This window comes from Triplophysa rosa, linkage group LG1 (assembly GCF_024868665.1).
Source record: "Triplophysa rosa linkage group LG1, Trosa_1v2, whole genome shotgun sequence".
Taxonomy (NCBI): Eukaryota; Metazoa; Chordata; class Actinopteri; order Cypriniformes; family Nemacheilidae; genus Triplophysa; species Triplophysa rosa.
The window spans coordinates 22,761,167-22,778,100 of record NC_079890.1 but is presented as its reverse complement, the minus strand read 5'-3'; the positions used below and the strand labels follow the sequence as shown (position 1 = coordinate 22,778,100).

General features: G+C 39.4%; 2 protein-coding genes across 4 annotated transcripts in view; one reads left to right on the top strand and one right to left on the bottom strand.

The window, feature by feature from the left end:
* The window catches only part of chrm4a (cholinergic receptor, muscarinic 4a), an 83,780-nt gene extending 73,719 nt beyond the window's left edge, over positions 1-10,061 (top strand). For 2 of the 3 annotated variants that reach the window (XM_057341983.1, XM_057341992.1), the window contains one exon: positions 5,845-10,061. In XM_057341983.1, the coding sequence (XP_057197966.1) occupies positions 5,845-7,322 (1,478 nt within the window). In that variant the 3' untranslated portion in view covers positions 7,323-10,061. The remainder of the gene's footprint in view (positions 1-5,844) is intronic. The other variant, XR_008963531.1, reaches the window with a different exon arrangement.
* A 224-nt stretch (positions 10,062-10,285) lies between these two features.
* Positions 10,286-16,934, bottom strand: part of mdka (midkine a) — a 6,999-nt gene continuing 350 nt past the window's right edge. The window contains exons 2-5 of the mRNA XM_057342004.1: positions 12,406-12,488; positions 11,685-11,852; positions 11,399-11,560; positions 10,286-10,895 (exon numbers count right to left, since the gene is read on the bottom strand). Coding sequence (XP_057197987.1) covers positions 10,867-10,895; positions 11,399-11,560; positions 11,685-11,852; positions 12,406-12,487 — 441 coding nt within the window. The 5' untranslated portion in view covers position 12,488 and the 3' untranslated portion in view covers positions 10,286-10,866. The remainder of the gene's footprint in view (positions 10,896-11,398; positions 11,561-11,684; positions 11,853-12,405; positions 12,489-16,934) is intronic.

Genomic DNA, 16,934 nt, shown 5'->3' with positions numbered 1-16,934 from the left:
AGGGATAGTTCACCCAAAAACAAAAATTCTGTCATGGATTACTCAATCTTAGTTCCAAACCTGTATAAATTTCTTTGTTTGGTTGAAGACGGAGAAAGATATTTGGAAGAATGCTTGTAACCAAACAGTTCTTGGCCACCATTGACTATAGTAGGAAAATGACAACGGTAGTCAAAAGTGCCCCAGAACTGTTTGCTTTCTTACATTCTTCAAAATATTTTGAACAAACAAATGTATAAAGGAATTTTCCTATTATTGCAGTCAATGGTGGCCAAGAACTGTTTGGTTACAAGCATTCTTCAAAATATCTTTCTATTTCTTCCAAATATACAGATTTTGAACCACTTGAGTTTGAGTAAATGATGACAGAATTTTCATTTTTGGGGTGAACTGTTCCTTTAAATTAGATTGGCTTCACATGCCATTTGATTTAAATTATATTAAACTGATTTTAAAAATCTAGTTTTGTTTCGTATGAATTATAAAATGAAGCTTAAATGGCGAGATTGTTTAAATGATGTAATGAAAAAAAATGTTAACATGATTTATTTATTAGCACATCATTTTCACAGTGTAAAAACCTTTCGGAAAGTCTAGCCACCTGATCACGTTTTCTTGTCATTTTTTGACACATATGAAAACTTTTAATTTTTGCATTGCTATGATTGTGTAGTGGATTATGTACATTATGCACATTTGTTTATATTAATGAACAAATATTTATGTGAGATTCTGTTGTTTAGAGTTATACTGGTGGGGGAAAGTATATTTGTAGCAGATGGCTTTATGTTTCAAGCTGCCAGCTGGTAACTGGAGGGTTTCTTGTTTTACTCCCAATAGACCCACTAAATCAGCAGTAGCCATGTGTGTGTCTGTGTGCATGTATTTGTTTGTGCAGACAAGCGTGTGTGACTGCATCCATAGTTAAATCCTCTGAAGATGAATGACTCCCGTCCTGTTCTGTCATTTAATTTGAATGGAAGGCTAGATAAGCTTTTAGCCCTTATAAACATGTAAGTGTGTGTGTAGCTGAGAGAGAAAGATAGTTTGAGCAACAGCTGCTGTTTTTTTGCATCCCAGTGCTTAGCACAGGAGACACACTGTGGAAGTACCGACAGATTATATAAGTCTCGCTTTGTGAGTCGCTTAGGAGACTCTGAAAACTTATTTCACTGTTTTTTTGACAACATGTCATCACCCTGCTATACACACAGCTGAACAGGCAGGAGTGCAAAAGGAAAGCAAAGGTTTCCAATAGGCACTGACAAGCTTTTTAAAGGTGCTGACATAAAGCTTACAACACAGCACATTGTCCAACAACAAGTGATTGTGTTTCTTTTCTTCCCTCTTTCCTTCTCTCTCACCCACACACACACATACTATTTCTGATAGTGTTTTGGTGTACTGTGAATAAATTGAGCCCATGTTGTCCTGTTAGACTAGATGCTGTTGCGCATTGTCTCCTGTTGCTCCTAAATATTCATTTCTCCTGGTGGCTTCTCTCCTGTGAGAAGAAAGTCGACTACAACTGCATGAATAACACTGTGACCCTGCTGTCAGTTACATACCTTGTATGATTTCAGTATGCTGTATACTGTTGAGTTTTTAGTGATTGTAGCGAATAGTTTAGAATTTGGCATTTATGTTACATACTTTTATGTAAAGTACACACTTATGTGCAGAACGTGTCTCACGGGAGATAAAAAGATGAGAAATGAGGCAGGTAAAAGTAGATTCATTATTATGATTATATAAGTGATGGAGATTTCCTCCAGCTTGTTGGTGTTCACTTGGAATATAATTAATTGGAATAAGGCTCTTACACCAATGACATATTGCTGCTCTCACAAGGGCCGGTCAGGGTCATTCTGTAGATACAGATTACAACTCTACTGATAACAGTAGACTGGAATCTCCTCATATACTGTAGAGCACAGAATAAATGAATATGAACCTGAGCGGCATTGGCCGTGGTGCTGTGATCAGGCACGAAGCTGTTGCGGTCCTGAGAGCCAGAATCCTCTCTGCTTCAGCACCCTGCGACCTTAACAGACACAGGTGTGTTAGAACTTCAGAATGAGATCACATCACAAAAATAGCTTTAGTTCACACTTATTTAGTGGGACACTTGCTTAATAGTGCATTTCATAAATTTAGGATGCATCATGGGAAGTCTGAGTGGTTTACTTTTGCTGTTGACCCCTTCTAGGAACATAGCGGAAATCAACTCTGTAACGGTCCAATGCATTATTAAGCTCCCATAGATCAATTTGTCCTGATATTTTATTCTCGGACGGCAAGTGCATTCAGAGTGTCTGGTTTCGGTGGTGTGCACGGGCGTGTCAATGAAAGAAATTCATCATCTAGTGAAATACGGGAATCATCTGTTAATTTAAGACTGTTTGTCTCTGTTACGGATATTCAGTTCCGCCCATCGGATGCGAACAGTGAAAAACAGCCCGGATAAAATCAGCCATGGTCTGGAGGAGGTGGGGTGGCTTAAAATTAATTTCAGAGAAGCTGCTGAAGTTCCGCTTGACTAATATGTTAAAAATTCACAGATAATAAGAAGAATCCAATGTTTAGCGCAAGCTTTGTTGAGATGTTTGTCAGTGCATCTAAAATGTCCCAGACTGTTTTTATCTCCTGACATGAGAGTCAGAGCAGGCATTGTGCTGGTTCACAGCTCACATCCATCCTTCCGCCCCCCCACCCCCCTCCCCTTGCTGTACACAAATGTCACTCCATCCTCAAAGAGCTTTGACTCTCTGAATATTAACCTTCAGTGCGGGCATCTGAAGAGGGGAAAACCCTTAAACAAACAAACAAATAAACAGACAACAAAGGCTCTTTCAGGAAATGCAGGAATAAGAGGCCAGTGGTTTTAGATGGAGAACTTGCGGGCACAACAACATTATTGAGTGCAATGAGGAGCCTATACTCATTTTTATTCTCATGTAGAGAACCAGAAACTGAAAAGAGTGATTTGACATGACATTGGCTGTCTTTTATACAGCCAGAATGACTCAGACTGTTTGTGTAAACACATCTCATTTATGAATTCGAGGCTCTGTTGTCGTCATTATTGTGATGCCTATGAATTCTGATTCCAGCTGCGAGATTATAAATGGAAAAACCCTACATGGGGTGTCAGATCAGAGGAAGCTTGGCAGAAAGCTTTCAACAGAAGCAGACACTGATCTAACAGTGTATGTGCTGGATTTGTTTCGTATTTGATTCTCATCTGCTTGTGTGTCAGATGAATTATTGGGCTTTCTGTGTTGTTAGACTTTGTTGCATGTTGTCTGAGAAACAGCAGGAGAGATGAGGTGATGTTATATGGCCGTACAAGCACACACTGCATCTTGAAGCTTCAACTTCTTAGTTTGCAAGCGTCTTGCATGTCAGTTAAAGTTAAGTAATGTACAGAGTCAAATTACACGAGAACGCTGAAAAACACAGTGGCTCTGAGCTTTCTCGAAGGCTGATATCAGATGATTATTCTTGATTCATATTTAATGAGGCTCGGCACTTATCTTTCCGCTCTGCTCGAATCCACAGTTGAGTAATTGCTGATTCATATTTGATAAGGGCTAAAGAATCTTCTCCCCGCACTGAGTCACCTGCACCTGAGGGGAAATTACAGAAAGAGACCCAAACTCAGTTGACTCTTTCATCTCTAACTGCTGGGTACCAGTGGCCGCACTCCTGAAGACGTGCGATCGGTGTTTGGATGAGAGAGGGGGAGAGGAGAGATTGTGCCTGCTTGTCAAAAAGCTTTCAAAAGGAATAGGGTATGCGTTGTCTGGCCGTCCAGAGTGTGGAAACGCTTTGATGCCTGCTGATAATCAGTCAGGTGGTATAAAATCAGAATGCAGATAAAGCGAAGGGCTGGATGAGGGGCCATCCTCTGGTGGGAAACTGATTTCAGATCGAAAAGTAATAGAGACTTTTGAGTTGTAATGTCTTTAATGATGTTGAGTAGAGTAAAGCGCCTCAGACAAGTTTCATTAACATCTACTTGTTCAGAATCATTACAGGAGGTTGTGATCATCGTATTCACAGCAAGCCTGCAGCCCATTTTATTGTCAATGAAACATGTAGTTTCTTGGGTGATCCAGAAGATGGCAATCTTCAAAAGATATCACATTAAAAACCCTCCAAGGAATTCAAGCAGGTGATAAAAAATATGTCTTTAAATGCATAAAGTTGGTTTTCATGTACTTTAGTGTGCTTTGTGCATTTCTTACACTTTTTAGCATATAAATAAGTTTTTAATTGTCGTTTGGATTACTGCTTTATCAGTATGACGGCAGCTTCCCACAAGCATGCATGCAGGTTATGGATAACACATAACCTGAAATAGCTATGCATGTTTGTGCTTTCAGAAGAATGAATGATTTCTGCTTGTTTTTTATTGCTTGCAGTACACACTGAGTAGTCTTTTGCAAGGTTTAGTATAACGATGAAACCCCTAGAGATGCAAGCTAATATAATAAATAACAATATACCGTATTATAATATTTCAGTATACCGTTACAAGAACCTTACTTCAATATCTATGACAATATTTACTTATATCATAAATAATGTTTTACACAAGTCCCAGTATCACAAACTTGTGATGGTCATTTTTCTTCAGCATTTAGGTTTTCATTCCTGAGCCGTTTCAATCATTAGGAGACCCAGGGGTCAGCTATTGATAGGGAAGTTTTGAGTTGTGTGATTGGGTTATGCTATAGGGATACTTCACCCAAAAATGAAAATTCTGTCATGAATTATTCACCCTCAAGTTGTTCCAAACCTGTATAAATGTCTTTTTTTGGGGTTGACCACAAAAAAAGATATTTGGAAGAATGTCAGCAATTGACAGTTCTGGTGCCTCATTTATAAAGCGTGCATACACACAGATTTGATCTTAGAGAGTGCGTACTCAAAAATCCACGGCAACGTTCATGTTAATAAAAACATTCTTTGACGTGGAAAAGTGCTTAGTGCCACGTCAGGGTCTGAGCTTTTTCTTGTTCGAGTGCTGCAGGTTTTTGGAAATATTAGCCATTCTTGCTGCTCATAAAGGATTTGGACGGTGAGATTTGCTCTTTTATATGTCAATGATATTAATTAGACACCATTAAAAGGCGGAGATTTGAAACTGTTCAGCTGCGTGCAATTTAAAGATCATTTGCAATGTATAGATTTCACATCTGAAAGAGAGGCATACACAATAAAATATTCAATAAATATTCTGTTGTAAATAATAGAAAACATGGCTGTTTTATCAAAATAAACAAGACTTGCTTTATTTCAAACAGTATTTCCATAAATTAAGCAGTTTTATAAAGGACTAATAAAGATAAATAAATGTAATTTCCCTAATGTTGTTCAAAAGATATATAATTTTGAGTACATCCTTGCTTGAGAACCAATTTATATAAAAGTAAATTTTACATTACATACTAGATTATATTATGTTTCAAGTTATTTTATGCTGTTTTAGGTGTCACAATACTGCAGTCATCCAAACCAAAAATATACAAAACAAATATATAAAAATGGCTTAATGGCTGTTTTTCTATTTTACATCCACAAGGAATTCTTAATCTGGGCATGGTAACCAAAGTGATTTTCATTATTTTAATACAAGCAGCATAAATCAAGGCTATTTATGTTTTACGACAGAAAATAATTTGCACTAACAGCATGCATCATAAACGTCAAACTGTTTTCTCTTTAAGCAGTCATTCTCTTTATTTTGTCATTGTTCATTGATCAATTGTTCATTGATACTAATGAATAAAATCATTGTCATTGGTAATTTAATCTTTCTATTGTGTTGTGTTTCAGGCTCATTGAGCAACGTGTCAAGTGATGGCAACCTCAGCTGTGACAGCAGCAGTGCCAATGGCTCATGTACTGTGGTTGAGGCGTATGCCGAGAACCCCTACAAGACGGTGGAGATGGTTTTCATTGCACTGGTTACAGGATCTCTCAGTTTTGTCACTGTCGTGGGCAACATCCTTGTCATGCTCTCCATCAAGGTCAACAGGCACCTACAGACCGTCAACAACTACTTCCTTTTCAGCCTGGCCTGTGCGGATCTCATCATCGGCGCATTCTCCATGAACCTTTATACTGTCTACATCATCAAAGGTTACTGGCCACTCGGTCCTGTAGTGTGTGACCTATGGCTAGCATTGGATTATGTGGTCAGCAACGCCTCTGTTATGAACCTGCTGATCATCAGCTTTGACCGCTACTTTTGTGTGACCAAACCCTTAAGTTATCCCACACGCCGAACCACCAAGATGGCAGGGCTTATGATCGCTTCCGCCTGGATTCTGTCGTTCATCCTCTGGGCTCCCGCTATCCTGTTCTGGCAGTTCATCGTAGGAGAACGGACCGTGGAACCTGGTGAATGCTACATCCAGTTCCTTTCCAACCCCGCTGTCACGTTCGGCACGGCTATAGCTGCGTTCTACCTGCCGGTGGTCATCATGACAGTGCTATACGTGCACATCTCTCTGGCCAGCCGTAGCCGTGTGTCCAAGCAGAAACCTGAAGCCAAAAAGGAAAAGAAGCCTAGCAGTCTGCTCAAGAGTCACATCTTAAAGCAAAACAACAACAACCAGTCTCTTCCCAAGCCCAGCTTGGATACGTGTTCAACACAAGACACCATGAAGAACGGGAAACTAGATGAGTCTGTGGTATCTACTAAAGCCGACTCCTGTGTGCAGCCAGAAGAAAAAGAGAGCTCCAATGACTCCAGCACTGCCAGCATAGCACCTAAAGAGCCCAAAGAGAGGGCAAACAGCGAGGCTACGTCAGACGCCGGTCTGACACCTGCGCCGGCACCTTCATCTAAACCCAACCCTAAATCTAAGTGGTCCAAGATTAAGATTGTCACCAAACAGGCAGGAGACGAGTGCATCACAGCCATTGAGATTGTCCCACCCAACAGTACCGGCGAGAGGCGGTCCATTCCTGTGAACCGTACCCGTACGGTGGCCCGGAAGTTTGCTAGCATTGCTCGCAGCCAGGTGAAGAGGAAACGGCAGATGGCGGCGCGAGAGAAGAAAGTGACAAAGACAATCTTTGCTATCCTGCTGGCTTTCATTATCACGTGGACGCCGTACAACGTGATGGTCTTAATCAGCACATTCTGTCAGTCTTGTGTTCCAGACACGGTTTGGGCTATTGGCTACTGGCTCTGTTATGTCAACAGTACCATCAACCCCGCTTGCTATGCACTTTGTAACGCCACCTTTAAAAAGACCTTTAAAAACCTTCTCATGTGCCAATATAAGAATATTGGGACCAGATGAGCTGAGAGCAGGGTGCCAGTGGTGGAGGGTACAAAAGCTGTCCCAGCTCATTGAAATGTGGAAGGTACTGTGCAGTACATTGTGAGGCTTCATAATCCCACAATGCTAAAACAGTGTGCTGCACCATCACCAAACATTCATGTACTGTAATGAGAAATGTGTTAACAGAATGGAGATGGTGGAGTTCTTTCAAGAAACTGTCGGACTGATGCTAAGATCATGAAGCAAATTTATTTTCCAATTGTTTGATCATTGATGAACTTGGACCATTGGAATTGAAATGTGAAGATCAGGCCAGTCCGCATTAGGTTAAAGTGAAAAATGAACAGCCACCATCCTAGGAAAGTGCAATAGAGACATAGGGCAAAGAGACATATGGTTAAAAGAATGAAAATGCTGAATTAAGTGATATTTTATTCAGTCATTTAATATCTCTCCACTATAGCACAAATGGTATTAATCTAGTATTAACACTGTTTCTGATTACCATATGGAGACGAATCTAAAACTTTATAGTTGTGATTGAAGAAAACATCACTGCCATTTACAGATATGAAATATGAAAACTCTTCCAGTTAAATGGCTCCTGAAAGCACTCTTGAATGAGTTTACATCTCATGTCTGCACCTTCCATATGAAATGCAAAGTGAAGGAACTCTGAAGTTGCTTGCTGACCACAGCTGTCTAGTCCATTACATTTATACCAGGACGAATTCGGGGGATGTGGTTCAGCCTTGGAGAAGTCATCATTATCCTATTAGCATGATCCTCTTGGGGTTTTGGAATAGGTCAAAATGTAAAAGGATCTCCTCAATGGATTAGGATATGCCATATAGACTTTCAATGGGATGAGACACTATACTGAGCTATAAGAACTGTCACTGTAAGGGTTTGACCTTGCAGAGGTGTGTAAATATGTTTAGTTTACAGTCTGAATATATGCTCTTGAAAGTATTATTTCTTCCTGCATTTAATGTCTGGATGTTTGTGTTCCTCTTGTATTTAGTTGGTGATCATGTGATTTTAAAAATTAAATGTATTGCAGTATGTATGCAAAACTGTTTAAATCGTTTATAATTTGTGATATAGTTGGAAAAATAGGAGATAACTTTTATTTAAACAGTTTCTAAGATGTTCAATTTAAAACATTTAATTTCAATTGCAGTTTACATAGAACAGCAAACATGAAAAATGTGAAATGGTTTTATACCCACACCCATCCCCTTCATAATAATAATAATACTATTTAATCATGGTGCAATGTAGTTTAGTCAAGTTTTGCCTATAGTTTATATTTTAATATACAGTTTGTAATTGACGAAACAGCACCCCGCAAACCTGAAGGAAATTTCTCCTAGACTGATTCCACAGGTTTATTTAAAAATTATTATTCGGAAAAGAGAGGGAGAAATAACTGTTTTAGGACTTGTTTTACATTACCAGTAAGCTGTCAGTTTCAGCAAGTACAGACTGTACTTTAAAGCATTAAACCAAAGAGGTCTTATTAAAGGGGTCATATTGCGGGAATACGTGTTTTTCTGTGTCTTTGGTGTGTTATAAGTTGCCCATGCATGTATTAGACACCTAAAATTGCCAAAATTAAAGTGTCGGAACAAAAGATGCATTCTATCTAAAAGCGAATGCTCACCCAGACCTGCCTGAAACGCCTCGTGTAACCACACCCCCACAAATCTACGTCAGTTCGTGGTATGAGTTGACAAAGGCCGCCCAAATGTAAGCATTCGACCAATCACTGGTTAACTGGCCAATCATAGCACACCTCGCTTTTCAGAGTGATGAGCTTTGTAAAAAATCTGCGCGTTTCAGAGAGGCGGGGCAAAGAGGAGATACAAACATGCACGGTATGTGGAAAATACAGCGTTTTTGAACCTTGAATCGTTTATACACATTGCATTACATCTAAAACAAAGGATTATATTCGTTTTAGCCGTGTCGTATGACCCCTTCAAGCCTGCCTGTTAGTGAGGTTATTCATTCATCAGTAAAAGACCATTAGCATCATTTTAAGATGCAGAGACTTGGGTTCATGTTTCTACCTCATAATCTAATTTCCATTCATACTGTATTACCAAACCAGAGTGGTAAAGACAGATTAAGTGACTCTTATGCCATTGCAAAAGAATCTAACATCCGTTATCCATTTTTCCTTGCTGCTTCTAGCCTTTTTCTGTGAAGCTATACATTGACGATTGAAGCTCAGTTTACAGTCTAAATCATTCTTAGAAAAACATGCTTAAGTATCAACAACTGATATACAGTTCTTATGTCTATTGAAATGAAATGAACAAATGGTTTAACTTAAGTGAAGAAAGGTATCGCAGAGCTTTATGAAACCTTACCTCCTTTTCTTACAATCTAAAGGACTTTAATCATGGAATCTGATCTATTTGTAACTTTTGCCCTTCTGTATATCTGAAAATAGCAAAGTCCTATACTTAACATTTGATAGCTGGCAAATATAGATTTACACGTATTTCCTCAGGTCTTCAAATCGAGGAGCTAAACTTCTATTTTAAATGTCTATGTAGAGGGATTCATGAAGAAATACCCAAAAATGGCAAATATACTCCTAACATCCCACTGAAGCTGATGGAATGAACATACTGTAATTATGGACGTCTTTACCACTGTCCTTAAAGAACCTGTGTACATAAAAGTGTATGGTTCTTTTTCTATTGCATAAAAGCGTAATAAAGCTCTTGAGCTCATTTACTGGGATGAGAGAATGATTATTTTTGCATTTTCATGAACACACGAATGTATAACCCGCTTGTTTTTAAAGATTTTGGGGGCTTGGAAGTCCTTAGGAGACTCCTAGAAAAATTAACCATTATCAACTGAACTCTTAGCAAAACTACATAAACACACCAAGATAAACAAAATAGTATGGTATTATACACTTTCTTATAATTTTAAAATGTTGGTTTCTTAAGAGAACACTGCAGAGTCCATTCAGTTTAATGCTTGTTGCATATAACCCTCTGTCACCTTTAGATATATTAGTAACACAGTCAAGTCAGAAGGTAAAATACACTACATTGGGGTATTTTCCCAAACAATCCTTACATGAACTACAACGTTTATAGAAAAAGAAAAATCATTTATTTGAAACAACACTCTTAAAAGTTTAAAATTTTAGGCTACAAAAAGAAAGGTGACTTATCCAATCACTACTTATATACCCCACTAGAACTACAATCCTGTAATTCCACAATTTTACAAAACCAAATTTGTAAGTAAAAAGTTATGAAATAGATGCAATTGATTCAGTTCTACTGAGAGAGAGAGAGAGAGAGAGAGGGCACCACACCGTAAACAATGGCATTTTATCGCCCCTCCACATGTGAAAGAGTCATGTAACATGTCAATTATTCTGTCATAAACAAACCCAAGAAAAAAGCTATTTGTGTTGTGGCTGTGGAGGGAGTTAGGCTGAAGAACACAGAGCAGAGAAATAAGATGTTGTGTTTGGCTGACGGATGATCACTGGGTGTTCACTGTTCCTCTGGATCTGCCGCTCGCTTTAATTCCCTTTACCCTTTCCTTTCTTTCCTGTGGAGAGATGTATGGTAAATCTTGTCATTCAGATTCACCAATCTTTTGAACGTCTCCCTGTCTCATGCTGATTTGGAAGCGCTCTTATACAATAATGCTATTACTGCAAAAATCCACATTCAAATAAGCGTATTATCAAAAACGTATGAATTAAAGGCACTGCCTCAGACATCTGCCTCTTATGTGTGACCACAAAGGTTCGTTATTGAGTTTAGAATCCCACTCAGACGCCCACCGCGGCCAACAGGCCAAGATTATACAACCAGAATATATGCATTACTGTCTCCACTCAGTATAAACATATACTAGCTATCCTCAACAAAACAACCGCAATGTTACAATGTAACATCTGTTTCTAGAGTCATGTGGGCTTGAGTTTTTTAAAAACATTTAAGTATAACAGAATGTACAAACAACACAGTATGAAATGCAATCTAGTAGCCTTCAGTCATTCCGAGGAGTGATTCACTGTAATATCAGGTTTGGAGTAGGGAATGTACCTTTGGGTTTGTTTTTGACCTTGGTGGTGCAGGGTTTGGAGACAGAGATGGTTTGCTGACAGTCAACATTATAGAGAGCCTTCTGCAGCGTCCCAGAACGGCTCTTTGTGCTTGTGGCTACATCACACTCACCCCAGTTACCAAACTTATACTTGCAGTCAGCTGCAAAAAAGGTGCAATATTAAATCATAAATACACAGTAGCACAAAACACTCAAAATCAAAATGATTAAAATTAGAATTACATCTTATGAATAAGTTGTTTAGCACAGCGACTGTTTACTCACCTCCAAAGTCTTTCTTCCAGTTGCAGGGCACTTTGCATTTGACTTTCTTGGTCTGCTCATTACAGGTGCCCTCTCTCATGCCCGCTCCACAGTTTCCATTATTGGCCACACAGCTGCCATAGCGCCACTCTGTACAATCTCCACCTCCCTTACCATTCTTACTCCTCTCTATCACACAACACACACACACACATTCAAGTTATTTCATGTCTAAATATCAGTATCGCTCTGAGATTGTGGAGTTATAATAATGCAATGGACCTTTTACACATGACTGTGATGACACGTTCAACGGTCATCAGCATCGTAAGTCCTCCAAAGTTTTCTATATTTTCTTTTTTTTTATGTATGTACATTTATAACACTATACTTTGTATAATATTACCTTTGCATCAAATTACAAAAAAATTGTTAACGCTAATGTTAGGGTGTTTCTTATACAGTGTCACTGTAAATTCGACATCATTCTCTCTATTGACTGCCGTTATCAGTCTCTCTCTTTTTTTTTTTCTTTTTTTTGAAAGTAGTGAAAACACTATCATTGAGTTTTTCGTTTGCTACTTGAGCAAATGAGAATGCAAAAAATATATTTGTGGTAGTCTCCCATTCACCGCTATAGAAGTTACCCAACTATGATGACTTCCGCTGCTGATAAACCCGGAAATGTGAAAAAGGTCCATTCTGTGTGAGAGCTGAACTCAAGTGAGAACATGTTTGATACCTTTCTTGTTTTTTCCAGCCTCTGTAGTGACGATCATTAAGGCCACAAGCAGCATGAGAAGGGTGGAAAACAAGCCACGCATTCTGGAAAAAGAGAATATTGGTATTCATTATTTTATTGTACATTCTGAGAGGGTCATAGCCGGACCTGGGGGACAACATTACCTTTACACGGTTCAGTGTATGGGGAGTCGGCTCCCACCCCTGTACAATTTTTCCCCTAGCTTAGTGAATTCCGGAAATTGCACTGAATTTAGGCATACGGACAGTTGTGCTATCACATTACAAAAGAGCTATCATGCTTCGCTTATTTAAACCATCAAGGATATGCATTTATGCGATTTTGCTATTTAGAATTCCAAGTTTGTAACAATGAAAATTTTCAATCCTAAATACTGTCAGCAAAGGGCAGGGCAACTATCAACCCATGTACACTGATACGCCACTTTGCCCTTTTAATGTTTCGAATTGCCTAATTAGAGGTGAACAAACCAAGCTGATAAAAATGATTCATTACAGCTCCACACAGTTACTTCAACAGACTGACGGTAAAATGCCAAAGTGCTAAAAAATGTCATGAATCTTTGCTATCACACACTGACACCAGATTAAATTGTAACAACAGAGTTTACATTCCTACAACCACCTACACAAACACAGTAAACACACACAGCACACTAAGCCAAAAGCCCACACAAAACACATCAAATAGAAATATGATGTAACAACCGTGTGGAATTAAGTCATTTGTATGAAATTATGAAAATGAAGATCTTGGCACAGACAGCACAGTCACATTACTGGTGTATTCTCATCAAACAGAATGTGGACAACTGAAGAAAAAACACATCACATTTCCAACACCGAGTCTGACTAACACTCAAGCAGGCTGAAAAAAGAAGAGCCGTTGCGTCACACACACTCTCTCTCTCTAATCACTCTAAATGAATACATTTTTGTATAAAAAGTGCTCTTTTTGGCTGTTCTGCTTCTCACCGTGCCAATGTTCCCAATAAAAAATATATGAAGACCCCGCAGTGCTCATAACAGCGGGACACTTGCAACTAACATGGCGATAAGCAGGTAAAAGTTGAAGAATTTTTCACTCACAAAAGACAGATAAAATATTTGACGTTTAAAAAAAACAAAAATGTTCTCTTTTTCTTAAAGCACGGATTTCTCTTTGTAAAGACGCCATCTCCATATACAGAATTGTTTTTGTTTATATCTATGACTCTGGCTGCATGAGAGCACTCTTTAACCTCTACTTGTGATCTCCATGGCGATGGTTTGCCTGCGTGCTGGGAGATAGTGAGAGCGCATTGTCTGAGGAGAAAAGAATCAGCGCAGCAGGACGCCATTCTTCCGGAACGCTCCGTGGATATGAAGGGACACACACACATATGGACCCAGACAGATTATACAAGTCTCTTTCACACATACAGCAGCCGGCTTCCCACAGCCACATTTACTAACAACTCAGCACCATTGTCACTGTGGGACTGACTTTTCATCAAGAAGACATTCCTATATTCCTGGTTTCGAGTGTGTGAAGGTCTGTTAGCAAGAAAAGCAATTAACGGTAACAAAAGCTGATCTGCTGTTGAAAGAGAGGATGGATTCTGTAAGACGCAATAAAAGACTGCACAAAGCTGTCAGAAGGAGTTGCAGTGATGAAAAGGGTTATTGTAATGTTTTTGAGGATAATTAGGCACCTATTGGGTCTGCGCAAGTCTCCCTCTCTCTCTCTTTGACCATATACTCTCTCTCTCTCGTGCACTGACTGCAGTCAATTTGTTTATCTGCTCATCCTTTATCTCTCTCACATTGACTGTTTCCATTCTGGAGGGCAGAAATGACCCAGCAGGTCCCACGTTTGTTGTGTGTAAGCAGAACATTCGCTGGACGTTAGACGGTTCACTCTCACCATCTCACAGCACATACGCTCCTCACTCATGCGTCCTTTATTGGACCAGACTCACCCAGGCCTTTATTGGACCAGGTTAGAAGCGGCTGTAAAAATGCTCTCTCCTCCATCTCTCTCGCTTTCGACCACCGGACACAGAGTCAGACGCTTAATGCTCCCCTATAGCACTTTATAAAATATTCTATTGACCCACTAAATCCCGCAGCTCCCTCCAAACAGTAATTAAGTGTCAGTCGCTCAGCCGAGCGTGACTAACCTCTCTCAGAAACCACAAATCTCAGGCACCCCCGCTTTCCTGGCCCGAAAATGTCTTCACCCCCCCTCTCGGTGTCCAAAAAATCCCCCCTCACCATTTTTTTCTCTTTTCTGACCTTTCTCCAAAATCTCTCATCGGGCAGTCTTCTTTGTGCAGTGTGACGGGGCTGTTCCAGAAATCCTAACTAGGTTGTTCTGACCCGCTGGATCCGGTGTGCACACATACATCTCACATATGGGTAGAAATTCCTTGAAAAGCTTTGAGGACCAAACTCACTCATCATACGCCGTGGGGCTTCCATTATCACAAGCACCGAGGAATGCGGGACCGCCGGACACGCACAGCTTGTCTTCTCTCCCCTGCTTCAGAACCTCACATCTTTTCAGCGAGTTCCAGCGCCCACTGTTCGAGTGTGCAAGTCCTTCACCGCACAACCAGCTGGACTTGAAACTGATTTGCATTGCGGAGAAAACTACGCAAAACTGTGACGCACTTCACTCATAGTCAGACATATGGCAGTTTCATGCTTATCAGTGGCTCTTTTTTAATTATAGAGTCTTTCCTTTCAGCAACTCTAACATTCTATTACGAGCGTTCTGTTTTCTATTAAAGACTGCATTAAACTGAGGTGATTTCATTAGGCCTGATGTGAAACCTGGGGGCCCTCGAGCCTGAGCCCGCACTGAGGCTCCAGAGACCTAGCGCTGGCTTTATCAGTCATCTAAACCACAAAGACAGACAGGGAGACGGACAGGCTGACAGAAATGAGGGAGGAGAGGGAGCTGGAGACAGTCTTCAAACTAGAAACAGCTGTTAAAGTTTACCTCAGCGCAAGATTTACTCAAGTACAGGTCTGAGGCAAGCAGTGGTAAATCATTGTGACTCTACCATCATTCTTTGTGATGGGCGAGTACAGCTGTATGTTGTCCACACACACACACACAAACGCTGTCACTGGCTCGGTGCTGTAAAGCATAAGGTAAGTGTTTTACCAAATGCTTTATGAGACTGTGAACACTGTACTGCTGGAGGCTGAGTTCAGAGTTTGAGGCGCACACACACACTCATTCACTCAACAAGTAAGAGAAATGCTTCGACAAGAGAAATCAGTGATTGAAACCCCAACTCTGGCCTTTATATACACAGCCTGATGTATATGAAATACATATGGCTCAAAAACTGTTTTAAGTCTGTTATGAAGTTTATTATATAAATAGTCATGTTTTTATACAGCTGACTTCATAAACAAAACTCAGAATTATTTAACCACAATGGACAGAAGATATTTTATCAATTACCATCTCTCGTTTTTCTGTAAGTTTTATCGGAACACAGCCTCACACACAGTTTTTTCTCTATCAAAGTATAGACTTTATTTGACTTCTATTTTTTCACTGAATTTACTGAAACAGTTTTTTTTTTTTTAATGTATTATGTACTGTATATTATATTCTTAGTTTGTGTATTACGGACCAACAATGTAGGTGATTACAGGCTTTACTATCTTTGTTGGGAAATTTGGTCCCCGCAATGTAAGCGAACCACACAAACAACAGGGCAGAGGCCAAAAGGTTGAATGTTTACAACCTTTCTGAAGTCCTGTGAAGTGGTAGTATAGCTCACAATGTAATCCTTTAAATAAGTGGGCGTTTTTTGCACTTTTTGGTCCCAAATCTGCAATGAAAAGGCCCCAAAAGTGTCAAAAGAAAAAGAAATGAAAGAAGGGGTAGGTCGGAATGTCAGTGAGGTGAAAAGGTCTTCGAAAGAGCAAGAGAAGAAAAGATGGAACGCGGTCCTTTTGCATTCTGCCCTGAACCCTTTGACATGCTCACTTTAATCACTCCATTCACCAGAAGAGAGAGGCAGTGAATGCAGCCAAGTGCATTAAATACACAGTGATCTCTTAACACATGCACACTGAGTTTTGACCAAGTTCTAAATAATCCCACACAAACAGCCTTTAAGCACCAGGAAATTAAAGCAGCCACTAAAAAACTAGTCAGAACGAAAAAAAGGAATGGACAAATGTATAAATATGCTAAATAAACAAAATACTCATTACACTGATAAGCGACAGATGTTTTCTGTTAAAAATACTTTTTGTATCTCGCTGCAAATTAAATCAACTTTGACTGAATAGGCTACTGGCTATGGAAAGCGCGTTGTGAAGTTAGTGCGAGTATGAGAAAATGCAGTCTAGTTAGTTTTGAGACACAGCAACACTAATGATAGTTATTATCACATTAAGCAATCATTATTACATTAATATTATTAATTAGAATCGAATACGACAGATATATATATATATATATATATATATATATATAAATATATAATTATATATAAT